Here is a 17,668-nt window from a genome sequence, read left to right as displayed (position 1 = left end):
TAGGCTAGTATATATAATAACAAGAACAAGGCAAATAACTAAATAACCAACTAACGAAACAAAACACGAAGGTAATAACAAACTATAAAGACTGTAATTGACAAAGAAAGAAAAGAAAACTTATCTCTTATTGCTTTCCAAATTCTGATAAGAAGAAGAACACAACAGCTGAGTCGCCAAACCCTTCAAGAGGACTTGACTGTTCTTGAAGAGATTATTGCCCCCCGTTTAAGCTGTGAAGGAATGCAACAATATCGTTTCCAAGATAAAACAACAATAGATCAATCTGGCCACAGAACCAGCAATGATCAATGACGACTCGCACCTCAGTTTGCCCAAAAAACCTATGCAACTCTTATATGTTTGTGAGGTAGGCACCGATACTTGTATTTTTTTAATCTCAAGTATACCTCTCAATATATAGGCATCTCAAGTTGTTCTTCTTCTGTTTTACTCGATGTGGTATCTTAAGTAACAAAACAGAAAAAGTAAACAAAATGAGTTTTCCTTATTATTTATATTATATCCTGATTAATTAATATTAATATTACAAAATATATTCAGAGTATGATTAAAATAATCCTTACTCAATATATTAAATATTAATAATTTAATAATCAATATAAATAATTAAACTTGTAATAGAAAAGAAAAATATAAGAGTTCCCACTAGCTCTAGGCCACACAAACATTCCACTTATACTAGTAGTTGTAAACAACATTAACACAAGATGCTATATAAACTCAATATCTTTCTTTTACAATACCAATGTCAGACAAAATCCCCATAACCCATTTCAAACAAGCAACTTTGTCTTAATATATTCATGGATTCCACTAAGAAAATGTCTTAGATCCAAATATCAAAGTTTAGGTCCTCATGTCAAGGAACAACCTCCAAGTGTTAGCTTCCAGAAATCATATCAAGAACATACATAAAATATGGCTCAAACTTTCCATTTTCTAACAAATCTTCCCTCTTCAAATTCTTTTCTTTATCCCCTTTATATTTGGTGCATTTTCATCCATTTTCGTACAACCATTCATGGTAACATTAATCATACAATATTTTTAGCAAGAAACCGTAGATACGAATGTTTGTAATAGTAGTTCATAATTAAGTTAAAAACTAAAAAATAACTAATTTATTTTATACCATTTCCAGAAAAATATACCTATTGTGTGCTCAAATTCATTTTAAATTTCTTTTATAAGTTTGTGCGTGTTTATTGCATAATGGTTACCATCCTCATACGTTAGGCTATTATAAATTAAAAAAGCCATTCTTTATAGATATATCATAATGCTTCTTTATTTTTGATGCATAACATGATAATATTCTTCTATCTTGGTTTTCACAGTATATTCATGTTAATACTGTATACGTGAGTCATTAATTGTTTGAATGTAGAAGGGGCAGCCAAATATGGTTGTCGACTTCCAATAATTTCGTGAACTTTATATTTTAGGTAAAATGATGGTACATATATTAACTAACAGTTTCATCTTTTATAAATACTGATACATTTTTAATAATCACGTTTTCTGATAATTTATGTTCACTAGCTAAAATACATAACATTTTTTTTAAATATGTTTTAGTGATTAATTCTAAATTTTTAAATTAATCCTTTTTATCGGTGGAAAAAAGTTTTGTTGTTATATGAGTGCAAGGATTTCATTATTTTATTTTGGATCTGATCAGTTTTTCACTGACATTGAAAGATATTGCAACTTTGTATATAATATTTTGATTTAAGTGAATACTCTTTAAAATGTTTATTTTGGAATGAGACACTGTATAACACATATATTTTCAAGTATATTAAACCTTTGATCGTTGACATATATTACAACGAGTAAAGAATATATACTTGTGCACAAAAAAGTAAAATAATTTCTAAGCAACTCTTCCATAATAGTACAACAATAATACAAATTGGTACAACCATTAGGCATGAAAAACACAATGATTTTAAAATATATAAAACACAGTGCAAAAGCATGCGTACTAGAGTTTAGGGGTGCCCGTTGTAGAGTTAAATGCAAAACCCTAACACAGCCCATTTAATTCGATTATCATTGTTCATTTTAATTAGTATTGTTTTTACAAACCATTGATTAACAAGTATTTTGGTAATCATTATAAATTTTGGATATGTTGTATTAAGTACATAAAAACAATAACAATTGTCATTGTGTGACTATTTTTTTCTAAAACCGTTGTTCTTTACATTTCGCAAAGTGCTTAAGTTGAAATATAAGGTTGAGTAAATTGTTTATTAACGTAATAACAGGCTTCTGTTTATTCTATATTGAAACAATAAAAAAGCCAAGTTCACAAAATGACGGTAATAGAGAACAAAAATATAGAAGCATACTCATCCCCTAATCTGGGCAGGCAACATCAACATTAATGTAGCATCACCATGCATGATCATAATTTTTGTGTTGAACATCATCCTCGGTCCCTCACCCCATATATAAATATTCCATGTCCATAAATTCTTTATTGGTTCCGCGATCGCTTGCAAATAATAAATATACAAACGTCAAACTGAAATACGGATATTTAAAACTGTTATGAAGTAACTAATTAATGTGGCTACTAAATTTACTACATGGTTTACTGAATGTATTCCATTAAGATTATCGGTCCATGTACATAACTTGCAATTATTCGGAAACAAGGGTCCAAAAAATAATTTATCAACTGTGTACGGTTAATATGGGGAAAAGTAAATCACTCTAATTAACCTGTTTCCTGAAATGGCTTCTTAAATAGGCCAAATTTCTGAATTATCTAAAAATTTGGTACTCAGACTTAGTGCTATAATGGAAGCAAAGAAGATTAAACCTAAAGAAAGAACACAAATAGGCAGGCGATAAAAGTTTTATTGATCTTGAGGATACAGATTATAGCATACGTTTAGGTTATAGCCAATAAATTTTATATAATATAGTTGATATGTCCTAGTTAGACCCCCGAAATCTCTACATTTCGGATTACCAATTCAAGATATATTCTAAAAAATCTCCACCTTAACTTGAATAATCTCTCTAAAAACAGATGTACTAGATGCACTATAATAATTCCAGATGTCCTATAAAAAAAATTCCATTCTCAGATTTTTCTCCAATTGGAAAATCAACAACTCCGAACATTTAGCAATTTTAAACAATGTTGAAACTTGCTATGAGAAACCGGCTCGGTGAGAATATCATTTATATTATCAACAATACCCACTTTAATCGCCTTGATTCCCTTCTCACTTCTTAGAAAATGATATCTTATATTTATGTGCTTAGTCTGCTCATGATGGACTTGGTCCTCTGATAAATAGATTCATCTAAGACTATCACAATACACCGTAACCTGATCATGATGTAGACCCCAATCACTGACCAAACCTTTCAACCAAATTCCTTCTTTTACGGCTTCTGTTAATGCCATGTACTGTGCTTCTGTAGTAGACAAAGTCAGATTAGGTTCCAGAGTAGCTTTCCAACTGACAATGGAACCACCTACAGTGAAAGCATAACTAGTAATAGATCTTGTACTGCCATAAAATATTTTTGGTGCATTTTCATCCGTTTTCGTACAACCATTAACGGTAACATTAATCCTACAATATTTTTAGAAAGAAATCGCAGATAAGGATGTTTGTAGTAGTAGTTCATAATTAAGTTAAAAAACTAAAAAATACTAATTCATTTTATACCATTTCCAGTAAAATATACCTATTGTATGCTCAAATTCATTTCAAATGTTTGATATAAGTTTGTGTGTGCTTATTGAATAGTGGTTACCATCCTCATACTTTAGGCTATTATAAATTAAAAATATCCATTCCTTAGTAAATTAGATATATCAAGCTTCCTACTACGAAACGGTGGACATGTACTCCTTTTCCTCAGCCGAGTTAGGTGCTAAGCGATAAATAGTTGTACATTTGTAGCACTAGGAATATCTATGGGCTCTACTGTAGATATGCCAAACCTTGAAAAAATTCTCTAAATGTATCCCTTCTGTGACAAGAAGAGTTTCATTTTACTTATATCCATATAAATCTCCATTTCCAGAATTTTCCGAGCCGCGACCCAGTCGTTTACTTCAAACTCAGCACTAGAGAGACCCTTTAACTTCTGAGCATCAAAATTGCTCTCTGACGCTATCAACAAATCATATACATGCAGAACCAGATAAACAAAGAACCATTTTCTGTCTTACTATAATAAACACATCAATAATATTGACATAACAACATCTTTATTTTATTCTCTACTGAAATAATATAGAAAAGCTAAGTTTTATTTGTCGTATGAGTGCAAGGATTTCATTCTTTTATTTTGGATCTGATCAGTTTTTCATTGACCTTGAAAGATATTGCAACTTTGTATATAATATTTTGACTTAAGTGAATACTCTTTAAAATGTTTATTTTGGAATGAGGCATTGTATATGACATATATTTTTGAGTTGAAAAAACCCTTGATTGATGACATATAATTTGTAAGCAACTCTTCCACAATAGTACAAAAATAATAAAAAAAATGGTACAACCATTGGGCAAGAAAAACACAATGATTTTAGAATATGTAAAATATAGCGCAAAGCATGCATACGAGAGTTTAGGGGTGCCCGTTTTGGGGTTAAATGCAAAACCCTGACACAACCTATTTATTCGATTATCATTGTTCATTTTAGTTAGTATTGTTTTTACAAACCATTGATTAACAAGTAGTTTGGTAATGATTTTAAATTTTGGAAATGTTATATTAAGTGCATAAAAATAATAACCATTGTCATTTTATGACTATTTATTTATAACATCGTCGTTCTTTGCATTCCACAAAGTGCTTAAGAAGAAACATAAGGTTGAGTAAACTGTTTATTGACATAATAACACGCTTTTGTTTCTTCTCTATTGAAATAATATAAAAGCCAAGTTCACCAAATGACGGTAATAAAGAACGAAAATATAGAAGCATACTCATCCCCAAATCTGGGCAAACAACGTCAACATTAATATAGCATCACCATGCACGGTCATCATTTTTACGTTGAACATCATCCTCGGTCCCTAATCTCATATTAAAATGTTCCATGTCCGTAAATTCTTTATTGGTTCCATGATTTGCTTGCAAATAATAAATATACAAACATCAAACTGAAATACTGATATTTAAAACTGTTATGAAGTAACTAATTAATGTGGCTACTAAATTTACTACATGGTTTAGTGAATGTATTCCATCAAGATTATCGGTCCATGTACATAACTTGCAATTATTCGAAAAAAAGGGTCCAAAAAATAATTTATCAACTGTTTACGGTTAATATGGGGAAAGGTAAATCACTCTAATCAACGTGTTTCCTGAAATGACTTCTTAAATAGGCCAAATTTGTGAATTATCTAAAAATTTAGTACTCAGACTTGGGGCTATAATGGAAGCAAAGAAGATTAAACCTAAAGAAAGAACACAAATAGGCAGACGATAAAAGTTTTATTATTCTTGAGGATACAGATTATAGCATACGTTTAGGTTATGACCAATAGATTTTATATAATACTGTTGATATGTCCTAGTTAGACCCCCGAAATCTTTGTATTTGGGATTACCGATTCAAGATATATTCTAAAAAATCTCAACCTTTACTTGAATTCTCACGCTAAAAACAAAATATACGAGATGTACTATAATAATTCCAGATGTACTATAAAAAAATTCCTTTTTCGGATTTTGCCCTAAATGGGAAATCAACAACTCCGAACATTTAGCAATTTCAAACAATGTTAAAACTTGCTATGTTAAACTGGCTTGGTGAAAATATCATTTATATTATCAACAATACCCACTTTAACCGACTTGATTCCCTTCTTACTTCTTAGAAAATGATATCTTATGTCTATGTGCTTAGTCTGCTCATTATGGAATTGGTCCTCTGATAAACAGATTGCTCTGAGACTATCACAATACACCGTAACCTGATCATGATGTAGACCCCAATCACTGACCAAATCTTTCAACCGAATTCCTTCTTTTGCGGGTTCTGTCAATGCCGTGTACTGTGCTTCTGTAGTAGACAAAGTCACATTGGATTGCAGAGTAGCTTTCCAACTGACAATGGAATCGCCTAGAGTGAAAGCATAACTAGTAATAGATCTTCTACCGCCATAAAATATTTTTGGTGCATTTTCATCCGTTTTCGTAAATTCATTAAGGGTAACATTAATCCTACAATATTTTTAAAAAGAAATCGCAGATAAGGATGTTTGTAGTAGTAGTTCATAATTAAGTTAAAAAACTAAAAAATACTAATTCATTTTATACCATTTCCACTAAAATATACCTATTGTATGCTCAAATTCATTTCAAATTTTTTATATAAGTTTGTGTGTGTTTATTGAATAGTGGTTACCATCCTCATACTTTAGGCTATCATAAATTAAAAATATCCATTCCTTAGTAAATTAGATATATCAAGCTTCCTACTACAAAACACTGGACATGTACTCCTTCTCCTCAGCACAGCAGACTTAGGTGCTAAGCAATAAATAGTTGTACATTTGTAGCACTAGGAATATCTATGGGTTTACTGTAGATATGCCAAACCTTGAAAAAATCCTCTAAATGTATCCGTTCTGTGACAAGAATAGTTTCATTTTGCTTATATCCATATAAATCTCCATTCCCAGAATTTTCCGAGCCGTGCCCAAATCGTTTATTTAAACTCAGCACTAAAGAGACCCTTTAACTTCTGAATATTAGAATTGTTCTCTGATGCTATCAACAAATCATATACATGCAGGACCAGATAAACAAAGAACCATTTTATGTCTTACTATAATAAATACTTTAATAATATTGACATAACAACATCTTTATGTTTATTCTCTACTGAAATAATATAGAAAAGCTAAGTTCACTAATTGACGATAATAGATAACAAAAAAATTGAAGCACATTCATCCCAAAATATGGGAGGACAACGACAACATTAATATAGGATCACTATGCATGGTCATCATTTTTTGCGTTGAGCATCATCATTGCTCCCAGACTCCATGCTCAAAATATTCCATGTCTGTAAATTCTTGATTCGTTCTTGAATTTCCTGCAAACAATAAATATACATAAATTAAACTGAAATACCGACACTTAAAACCGTTATAAAGTAACTAATTACTCTGGATACTAAATTTAGAACACGGTTTATTGAATTAATTACATCAAAATTAGCAGCCCGTGCATATAATTTAATTGCTATTATTCGGGAAAAAGATTTCAAAAATAATTTATCAAGTATAAAGGGTTATATCAAGTATAACTGGTACAAGAACAACATCACTCTGCTACATGCACATTGTACACCTTACCAATGCAAAGTATTTGACTACAGAAGATCTAAATGCTTATAATCATGTTTATAAAAATTTATGATTAAATCCAGAATATATATTTCTTATATATCGAAGGCATTCAAGTTGGTGAAGAACATCCCCACTAAACAATTATTTTAGACTACATATGCCCTTGTATATCATGAAACGGCCGTTTCACAAATAGATCAATCTAACTAAGGTTTTTATGAGTGGAGCCATAATGTTTGGTCTTTGCCAATATAGCTCTGAGATTGAGTTACATCTCTTCAGTTAATTTGTAGTTGTAATTTTTGTGTTTATTCAGGTATCACTTGTTCCAAAATAATATACAGACCTATATATATAACCAAATCGACATTGACACAGAAAAAGAAGAAGAAAAGAAACTAACTAATTATAGCCTGCTGCTGATTTTTATCAGGAAGTTTTGTATCTCGGATACTAAAGACTCTCTCTAGAGTATAAACATCTTTCATCACCACTTCATTAAGCACAAACAACTCGTTATGATGAAGAACCTGTCACATTAGGTATATACGTTCTCATACACATATAGCTTTGATAAAGTTAAGTGTGAAGAGTCGATGTTTTGTGAAAAGGAGAGGAGATTTAATTGCCTAGAGCGAGGCTGTAAGAAGGTGTGTACCTTATCCTGAAGAGTACTTTGCCACCGAGTAGGTGCAGGAACTTGTGGAGGCTGAAACGAACTCGATGCTGAAGCATTTGAGTTCTGTTGCAACAATGATGGCTTGTTCATCGTCGATATCGACGAGTTGAACATTCTCACTGGAGGGTGTGCCCAGGGTGATTCCAACCCCCCAAACTCTGTGTTCACTCCCATGTTTAATGGGATTCCATGGACACTCGAATGCATCAATATGCTACCCATGGCTTCTCTCAGTTGCTGGCATTGAGAATGGCGCGTTAAATTATAAGTACTGTGCACTGTGTTTCCGTGAAGATATATACACATTGATATATATACAGTACGTTTACCTGATTTCCTCTTGTAGTAAATGCTCTCTGATCCTCACCTGTGCCAGATACTGCACTGTCTCCCCCAGCGTTGTGGCCATATCTGCCTGCTTAAAACTAGAGAATGTGTTATAACATTTCTTTCATGTCTATACATAATCTTGTTGGTGGGAACACAATTTTACTAGAATTTCACTCAAATCAAATAAATAATCTGATTATTTCTTTACCTGTATAATATATATCAATTTTTTCTTGTAAAACCACCTTCTTCCATTCTTAATACTAATTTATTTATCTATATTAACTACTAATTAGTAACACCGAAACTATTTCCAAAGACCGGACCTTTTGGCTGCCCGGAACTAGCTCATGCAATTCCATCAACTTGTCGTTGATACTATAGCTGCTCTTCTGCAACAACATACAAGTTAGTCAAACAATAATCTAAACATTAAGAATTTATTATTATCAAAACAAATTGAATCGTAAACAAATAATACCCTTCCCGGATGAGTGTGAAATTCAAAAGCTTCTGATGTGGGGGCACCTCTTCTCATAACCTGATAAATTCATTTAAGATAAAATAGGCGTTTTAGTTTATGGGTAGCCTATAAATGAATAATCTCGTTAAATTAATAGATTAATTTTGATCGTCTTCATCATTTACCTACCAAATTGAAACAATTTATAAAATAATTTATTCTAGCCTATAAATTATTAAGCAAATGAAATAATATATCTATGATTTTCCAAATAACACTAATACAGCTAAGCCCTTGTATGTAGCACATAAAGACAAGAATGTGAGGGAAAAGTAAACACCCACCCGAGCGTTATTTTGGTAGTTGTCATCAACTTCTAATCCTTTCCGCTTTTTGTTCTTTTCTGCGCCAAGCTTAGGATTACCTATAGCCCCTGTTGCCAGGGCCGCTTCATGACCTTCAAATCTCGCATTTTCAGATTGCCATTTTATCAGCGACCTTAGCTCAGGTGTTAGCGTATTAAATTTTGCCTCATTTGGGTTTAGATATTGTTCGGCTGACATTTTTTGATTGCCAGGGTGTCCAAACTCCAAAGGCAATTGACAGCCATTATTACAGATTTCTGCAGGTGGCTTCTGAAAAGGAAGAAAATTGAGATCTTCCAGGTCAAATTCTTCCCATGGTATTTCTGGAATCAACTTACATATGTCATCGTCTTCATTTTGATTTTCTGCCCCAGCTGGTGGAATCATGGCAGCAGAGCTTTCAACAGTAATTGTCTGAGACTCATTATTTGCAGCAACTTTGCCGTCAATTGTTTGACTGTGTTCCAAATTGTCCCTTCAAAGTTAAAAGAGTTTTATTAACGTATCTGTACAATTAATTAAAAAATACATGGAAGTAATGATGAATATACCAAATATACATATATAGATCAATGAAATTTAGATCTTAAAATAGAGTCAGAGGCCATATCAAATGAATATATGCTTGTACGAGATCTCACAACAAAATTAAGAAAACATGTTTTCATGTACTACATAAAGATTGCATGGGAGAATATATACAACTTACATTTTTCTTTGTGATAATCGACTTCAGCTGTGTATGTTTGTGAAATTCAGATCAGAAAATGGAGATAAAAGCCACTGGGTAGTGTTTTTGTGTTAACTGGGTACTGTTGCTGTGTTAAGGAGTACTGGAGTGTAGTGTAGTGTATATTATGAGAGGGTTGGAAAGGTCTGGTAGAAGGGGAAAATGACATAAGCATTTTCTAGCAAAGACATGCAATTGATGATAATCATGGAAAAAGATAAGTGCTGATTTGGAAGGTTTGTGCATTAGTGCACGTATGGTTCATATATACTTGGCATACTCTTAGCTCTTAACAACAACCAACAACAAACATCTTAGTTAGATAGCTAGCTACTTCTATATTAATTACTGCATATTAGAGACTTTTGTCCATGAAAGTTTAAGTTATTCTTTGTTTTGTCTTTACTCCTGAACTAAGAAACTAACCATGTCCTTTGGTTCAAGAAGCAGTATGAGATCTAGAACCACAAATGAGGCCAGAGTATTAGTGCAACACCAATACTGGGTATCAAGAGGGGTTAGCACATCATATGGCATGACGTGGATTGACACCGTTATTAGCACTCCATTGAAGTTGAGCAATGCCAGATTGGGGAGTCGAATCAGTTGGCATGGGTTGCCCATTGAAGTTGAGCAATGCCAGATTGGGGAGTCGAATCACTTGGTATGGGCCGCCCAAAGTTGGCATCCCAAGAAGTAGGGTACCAATTTCATTTGTGCTTCCAATGCTGCATAAAATATCATTTCTTTAATATAAATTTTCATTGAATTAGTGAAGTTGACATCTCAGGATAACAACCATTAAAGTGATTTGAAAATAATATGGAGGAGAGAGAATATAAAATATAATATTTTTATTATGTGAGAAAGTTGGCACCCTTGAATGGTGTCAATCATTAGAGATGCTCTTATGAGTTGAGGAATTATTCAAATTATATCATGTGCTTAGTTGAGTGATAGAATGTATATGTTAGATTTAAAAATATTGAGAGTTATTATAATATATTAACTTAAAATACTAATTTAATTATTATTTTAGTCTATATTTGGTTCATCGATTTTTTTTATTTACATTTAATTTCTTAAATGGAGATAAATAAATAATGATAAAGTTCATTACCATACCAACCTCCTCCTAGGTTTGAGAAAAATACATTCCGAACCAAACATGGGATTGGAATTAACCAAAAATCATTTCAAAAAGTATTCCCAACTAAACGACCCCAAATTTTAGTTTCTAGCTATACCTAAATTTAGTCGCAAATCTGAGAGACTGTGTTCAGATGCTATTCATAATGTGCACGTAAATCTATAATTACTAGGTTTCTTCAAGTTTAATCTTATATAAATAATGTTATCTTTGTACTAGCACTATCTTGATACATATTAATCGAATTTGTATAGGTTTTTTCAAGTTTAATCTCAAAAAAAAAAGTTATCTTTGTAATATTTTGCTCGTACTAGCTTAATACATATAAATCAAAATTGTGTACAAAAAATTTGTACACTATGATATGCCAATTGACGTGACTCATCACATGTCATACATTAACTATTTTCCTAATGGAAATGAGATTGTGTTCATTTTATACTCTATGCACGCATTTCTATAAAAGTGATCAACAAGTACCTAATTAATATCATACAAGTATTTATTGGAGTATATTTTTATAGATGCATGGAGTTTATAATTTATTAAGGACAGTCACTTAATTTCGTAAGCAGTACATAAATGTTATAAATTTCTATGTTGTAAAAAACTTCAAGACCTTGAGCTGAGAATGTAATCCCTTAAATTGCGATTTTGGATTTTAAGATTGGGCCTAAATTGAGTTAAATCCATTTTCTTCCTTCTATATGTTGTCATGTAAGTGATTGTGTTTTACTCTTTTCTTTCTTTCCTATTCATTTTTGGTTTTACTTCCATTCATTTTTGGTTTTACTTTCATTGTTAAAATACCAATTAACACTAATAAATATATAATATATTAAACATTAATAACGGTAGGCCTATGACCCTGAGATTAGCCACAACAATGTTCTTCATTAGTATGAAACAAAATTGACCATTTTCACGACCCAAATTAAAAAAATTTAAGACACATATCACCTACTTCATGCATGACAGGCTTTTATAATTTATGAGGTACTTAAATATATTATGTTGTCCTAAACATATTTTCTCTAATCATATCTTATTTTATCGGTGTTTCCCTCCATTATTTCAGTTGGAGTATCTTTTCGAGGATTCTTCTAGAGGTATTTATCACTCATTTTCCCTTTTGATGCACTTCACACTAATAAATAATTTTTGAAATTTCATATTTTGTTAGCATTTCACACCATAGTGCACTTCGATCACCCACTACACTAAAATAAGATATCTTCATCCCACTACACTAAAATAAGATATCTTCCCATGCCACTTTTGCCAAGATTTCCTTCTAATTGTTATCTTGTTATTCATTTGCCTTGTTTGTCACGAGCTCAATTATCATACTCGAAATCTCATGTCGCAACACCCCAAGAATTTCCTTCATTGTTCGTATTTAACTCACAAGTAGCTTATTATCAAGGCTTGTGTAATGAAAAATAAAGATACCACAAACATTATTTATGGAGTAGTTTTAATGAAAAAAGTATTAAAAGAAAATCTTATACAGTCACTTTCAAATTCACTAAAATCTTAAATAATATTTACTAACTTTTTAATAGCATTTAATCACTAAAAGCACTACATATTTTATATGAATAGAGTAGTTTTGAACTTACAAGTTGCCGCAATTTTCTAATGTGTTCTTTACTGGTAGCTTCTCTGTGTCTCTTATTATCGATCACCTCACCTGATCTTGTGGTTAAATTGAGGCCACTGAGGTATAATAATGCTCATAAGATAACAAAGGAAATAATATATGCTAATAGTACTTTTGTTAGTATCTTATAGTTTCATTCATTAAAACATACCACATATCGATTACAGAGTAATAAAAAAATTCCCAAATTTTAGAGTAGCGATGTGCTTACGAATGCAAAATACACCCTGTACTGAAATACATGCTCACTGCATATAATTGAAAAAATAGGAATATTTCATTGTCATTAGTAGAAAAATAAGAGTACTAAATTGGTACTTATGCTAACTTTTAAGTGTACTATTGACATTACATAATTTTTACTATTTGTTCTCCCTCGGTCGTATTATCTAGATCCAGAAATAATAATCTTGCTCAAAGTATTTTGCATTCAGATCCATTTGGCTTTGTTTATAATGCGATCGGTAAGCAGCACCCAGCTTCGCATCCACCCAACTTGGTTGGTCTTCTTATAAATGTCCATGGTTGGAGTATCAATTCTCACGAAAAATGAAGACGCTGTCATTTCTTCAGTGTAGTCTTCTCTATCTTTATTTCTATGTATAGGGTATAAATATTCTAACAACTCCGGCAATTCCTCCCGGATTGTATGTTGGTAAGAATTGGTAGAGTAATTCCTACCAAATTTTTCTAGTTTGATTTATTTGGTATGATAAAACTTTTTTTTCTTATGTGTCATCTAGATCTATGTCTACATGTTCGACCTGATTTAAATGCTTTTTTTTCTTTTATATCATTCCAGCTTCACATTGATTATCATTTTGTTGCTTCAATTTCATTTTTAATATTTTTTATGAAAGATTTGAACCATTTTTTGTCACTACGGTCACTTTCCCTTCAATATCCCTCAATATTAGAAACATTGATTCTATTTGGAAGCATATATTTTTCGGCGTCCATTTCATTTTGAAAGGTATCAATTGCATCCATCACAACCTTCACCCTTAATTGATCCTACAATCCGATTAAGAATAATTATAAATTATAATATACAAGTCAAAAAATGTAACTGTTCTTCATTCATTTTTTTATTTTTTTTAAAAAAAAGAAAATAAACCAATCAACCCTTACCATTTTTCTACATCCAAAACCGTCTTGCAGTGGATGAAATTTCTTATAGTTTCATATTAAAGTATATGTTAGTTATCAAACTGTAATAAAAATACAAGCCGTGATTTCGCACTGATTACAGCATCAAATCGTGTGATTCAAGTACCCAAATCGAAGGTTTTGATCTGCACTTTCTGTTTCTAGCATCAATTTCATGTTTTAATCCGTAGTTTTTGATTTTTGATTTCAAGGGTTTATGTTCGAATTAGGGCTTTTTGATACTAGGGTTATTATGATATTTTGATCATGGAAATAGCTTTGTTAGATGATTTACAGTCGATTCATGGTGTTTAATTGCATAAACGATTCTTGGATAGTGATTCACGATTATTAGGGATTATGTCCAATTTTCAAATCACAACTCCGTAATTTCTATGAATATTGGGTTCTTAAAATGTTAGGGCTTCAATTATATGTGTTCTTAGCTTCAGTTTGCACTATAGAACGTTTGATTTTATGTACGATTCCGTGATTTCGATTCTTGGCCGGAGTTGATGTCGGTTGTGATCGGAGATGGAGATTTTGTGATGCTTTTGGTTCGTTTTGGCCGGAGTTATATTGTTCAGTTGATGTGGAATTGAAACCATGTGAAAAAAGATCCAAACCAAGTCATTTTTGGCCTGAAATTGGCCCACCGGAATCTGCTCCGGTGGCCGGCTTCTGGGAAAATTCCGGTCATGTTCTTCATGACCCGGAATCCAACCCGTCTGACCCGTTTCCAGAACCCGGTTTTGATCTGAAATTGTGAGGGATTGATTTCTGACAATTGTTTCTAGAAATTATTTTTACTTTTTTTTATTTTAATTATAAAATTAGTTTTATTTATTTTATAAATTGATTAATTAATTATTTAATTAATTGATTTATATAATAAATAATTCTGAAATATTTTCTAAATATTAGATTTAATTATTTTCTTAATTATTTATTATTTATTTATTATTTATTAATTATTTAAAAATGATTAATTATTTTGATAATTAATCAAATAATTTTCAATAAATCATAATAAATTCATTTTAATTCCAACAATTATAGAAAAATTATTTTCAGTTCTGATTTTTCTTAAATAATTATTTAAAAATTATTTTAGGGTTTAATAAATTGAATTATCTGTGTTTAATTGATATTAAATAGACTGTTGGTCCGATTCGATCGAAACGAAAGCCCTTTGACTCAGAAAGTTGAAATAATTTCATTAAAAATAATATTAAAACCTAATTTCTTCTAGAAATTAGTTGAACTTGTTATTTATTTGATTATTAGCCGAATTGTGTGCCAAGACGAGTCCAATAAATTCCGAAAATTAGGGAACGAGTTAGATAATGATCAGTTAAGCGATCAACGAGTCGATTTTGATTCTAAAAATTATTTTAACTATAAAAATGATTATGTGTCTTATGTGCTTATGTGTATTATGTGGTTAATCGAGTCTTACTTGCTAATATATAATATACGAGTCAATCATAAGCGCATGGGTAGACAATAGGAAAGATGTAAAGTCGGTTCAAGACACAATTGAAATACGAAATGACTAAACCAGTCTATTTTTCTAACAGACGCTAAGCCAACAAGGCAGGTTAAGTCGGTGATAGACGAAGGTGATATAATTGAATTGAGTCACGCAGAAGGCAAGTTTTTCCCCTATTCTAATTTCAGAATAGTGATATTTCTTCAGATTCTTATCACGCTTGCACTCTTTTGATTTTTATTCATAAACACTGATACACACTTGTTATTCTTTTGTTCATATTCATTTCAATTCTTGATGTCTCCTTTTCTTTGAATTCCTTATTCATATTCCAATTGTTACTCACATATATTGATATATTCTGGTGATTAGAATATATCCAAGCATACCGATTATTCCGGTTGCTACTCCATAGACTGGATATTGACATTTTGGGGATTAAGTTTACTTAATCCTAAGGACCGGGACATAACCGGATCCTTGAGATGGGCCGTAGTGCTTGGGTGCCCGACTGAATCTATATAGTGGGATATAGATCTGCACTGTATCCTGGCTGATCAGCAGGGTATAGATGCGAACTTGTGTCTAGTTTAGTTCATTTGTACTCGCCAGCAGTGGTCTTCTTTTTATTCTCGCGGGGTTATATCTTTGCAGATATACCAAAATTATCGTTTCATTTAAACTACTTTAACACTGTTTATATTTTGCAGACTTGTTGAGCAATTTTTGGCTCACCCCTTTTTGTTGTTATTCACCTTATTGTTTTCAGTTAAGAAGGAATATGAAACCCATCAAGACTCGAGTGGTAAAGAAGCGGGTCAAGCCTCGGGATCCTCTCATACCCAAGGTGTTGATCCCAATCCAGGAAGAAAGCTTTGAGTTGCCCGAACAGGTGGAGTGTAGATAGTTAGTGTGTGTTTAAATAAAAGATGAAATTAGTTTAAAACTGGTTAGACAATGGTTTGTAATAAAGAGAGTTGTAAGATTTTGAATTTGGTTTGTAGTAAAGTAGTTAGTGGTTCTTATTTTTATACTTCAACCTAAAAAGATCCTGGTTAGTGTTAAAGGGGTTTAGATACATTTCTTTATAATTTTTTATTCAGATTATATAGGTTTGGTGATTAGCTAGTAACCCCTAGACTTATACCCCAGGTTTGGAGGGTGTTACAGGTTTGACATCAGAGCTGTAGGTTTGGTCCCTAAAAACAAGAACATTAGGATCACGATAAGATAGGGAGATCACATAGAATAGGAATAGTCAACTAGGAAGAGTAGTGTTAGGATTTAAGTAAGATTATGATAAGAAGGTATAAGTTCTAGGAATGATTTAGTGACCTTTCTTCTTTCTTTGGTATATTATCATATGGCATCATCAGGATATTCAGGTTCATTCGAGAGGACTGTGATAGGACCAGTTGCACCAGTGGTTCCACCAGTGTCTGAGTATATGTTTCCATCTCTTCCACCTCCTCCACCATTGCCCCAGGAGCCAGCACTACCAGTTCCAGGAATAGTTCATGATCCTGTAGAGATGTTTGATCAGTCACAGGAGTCAGTAGGATATGTTGCACAGCCACACATGGTACCGTATCACGAGTACAGTATTATGAGAGATGACGCTGGGTACTGGAGAGCTCAGTGTAGAGAGATTATGCACTTGTTTGATCAGAGAGACCGAGGACCGTTAGCCGCATTACAACCAAATTATATGATGAGATAGAGGTTACAGTCTATTTTGATGAATGCTACATGAGAGTTAGATGATTTGACACATGACGGGCCACCTTCTTTTGCAGAGTTTTATAGGATTTTTCATTTAGCACAGACGTTGGTTCAGATACTTCGAGACCAGCTAAGGCGTATTCCGCCGAGGTTCTGAGATTTCGACTACCAGGGGACTAACGTAGTGGAGATGACAGATGTACATAGATGCAGCTAGTATAGTGTGTATGTGTGTAGCAGCAGCTTGACTTGTAGTAGTTAGTTTGACCAGTAGCAGTAGCCACGACCAACAGAGCGAGACTTTTTGTACCAAGCATTCACACCTGGAGCTGGTGTTATATATAAAATGAACTTTTTCAAATTTTCTTTTATTTAAATTTCAGTCTTTACAGTTTTACGGCATTTACCTTTACTATATTGTTTTACAGCTTTTCGTACTTTAAATTCTATCGAAAAAAAGAGAGAAGGACAAACATTTCATTTAATTGTTTATATTTCCTGTCTTTATCTTACCGTAAATTGTTTATACTTCATGTTCTTATATTAAGC

At 32.1% G+C, this 17,668-nt stretch overlaps 1 protein-coding gene across 1 annotated transcript; it reads right to left on the bottom strand.

Annotated features, from left to right (window-relative positions):
* Positions 1-8,380: 8,380 nt before the first annotated feature.
* LOC141691109 (uncharacterized) lies at positions 8,381-10,154 on the bottom strand. Its single transcript, XM_074495853.1, has 5 exons — positions 9,923-10,154; positions 9,193-9,688; positions 8,867-8,926; positions 8,712-8,777; positions 8,381-8,470 (listed from the first exon to the last, which is right to left on the bottom strand). Coding segments are annotated over exons 1-5 (714 nt in total). The 5' UTR covers positions 9,925-10,154.
* Between the last annotated feature and the right edge of the window lie 7,514 nt (positions 10,155-17,668).

The sequence above is a fragment of the Apium graveolens genome, chromosome 2 (genome assembly GCF_009905375.1).
Source record: "Apium graveolens cultivar Ventura chromosome 2, ASM990537v1, whole genome shotgun sequence".
NCBI classification, from domain to species: domain Eukaryota; kingdom Viridiplantae; phylum Streptophyta; class Magnoliopsida; order Apiales; family Apiaceae; genus Apium; species Apium graveolens.
Note: the sequence above shows the minus strand (reverse complement) of the source record. Positions and strands in the feature narration are given on the sequence as shown.